Source organism: Cynoglossus semilaevis, unplaced genomic scaffold (assembly GCF_000523025.1).
Source record: "Cynoglossus semilaevis isolate Cse_v1.0 unplaced genomic scaffold, Cse_v1.0 C18815589, whole genome shotgun sequence".
Lineage (NCBI taxonomy): Eukaryota > Metazoa > Chordata > Actinopteri > Pleuronectiformes > Cynoglossidae > Cynoglossus > Cynoglossus semilaevis.
The window spans coordinates 1-499 of NW_007593683.1; the positions used below are offsets into that span (position 1 = coordinate 1).

Here is a 499-nt window from a genome sequence, read left to right on the forward strand (position 1 = left end):
TGTCAACGAGGTTACTACCGCCCTGCCGCTAACATGGACTGTGTTGATGTCAACGAGTGTGACAACGACCCGTGTCACGTCAACGCCACCTGCCTCAATACAGTGGGCTCCCACACCTGCACCTGCTTCCAAGGATTCAAAGGAAACGGCAGCCGGTGTGAGGATGTAGACGAGTGTTCTGAGGCCGACCCGTGTCACTCACGTGCACTGTGTACCAACTTGATAGGAGACTTCCTGTGCACCTGTGAGCAGGGCTTTAATGGAGATGGTTTCCTGTGTGTGGATGTGGATGAATGTGCTCTGTCTGGTACCATCTGCCCATCCTTCTCCACATGTGTCAACTCTCCTGGTACACATGTCTGCTCCTGTCTGAACAGAACCCTGGCCCTCAATGACAGCTGCGTGTCTCCCAGTCCACTGTGTGACCCGGCCTGCCATGCACGTGGTCTGTGTCACCCTTCACCTGCTGGGCACCAGTGTGTGTGTGACCTGGGTTTCC

General features: G+C 55.5%; 1 protein-coding gene across 1 annotated transcript; it reads left to right on the forward strand.

Moving 5' to 3' along the window:
* Positions 1-9: 9 nt before the first annotated feature.
* LOC107988251 (adhesion G protein-coupled receptor E1-like) lies at positions 10-476 on the forward strand (the record flags this gene model as incomplete). The annotated part of the gene is made up of 1 exon (XM_017031141.2): positions 10-476. A coding segment is annotated over exon 1 (443 nt), but the record flags the coding sequence as incomplete, so codon positions are not given.
* Between the last annotated feature and the right edge of the window lie 23 nt (positions 477-499).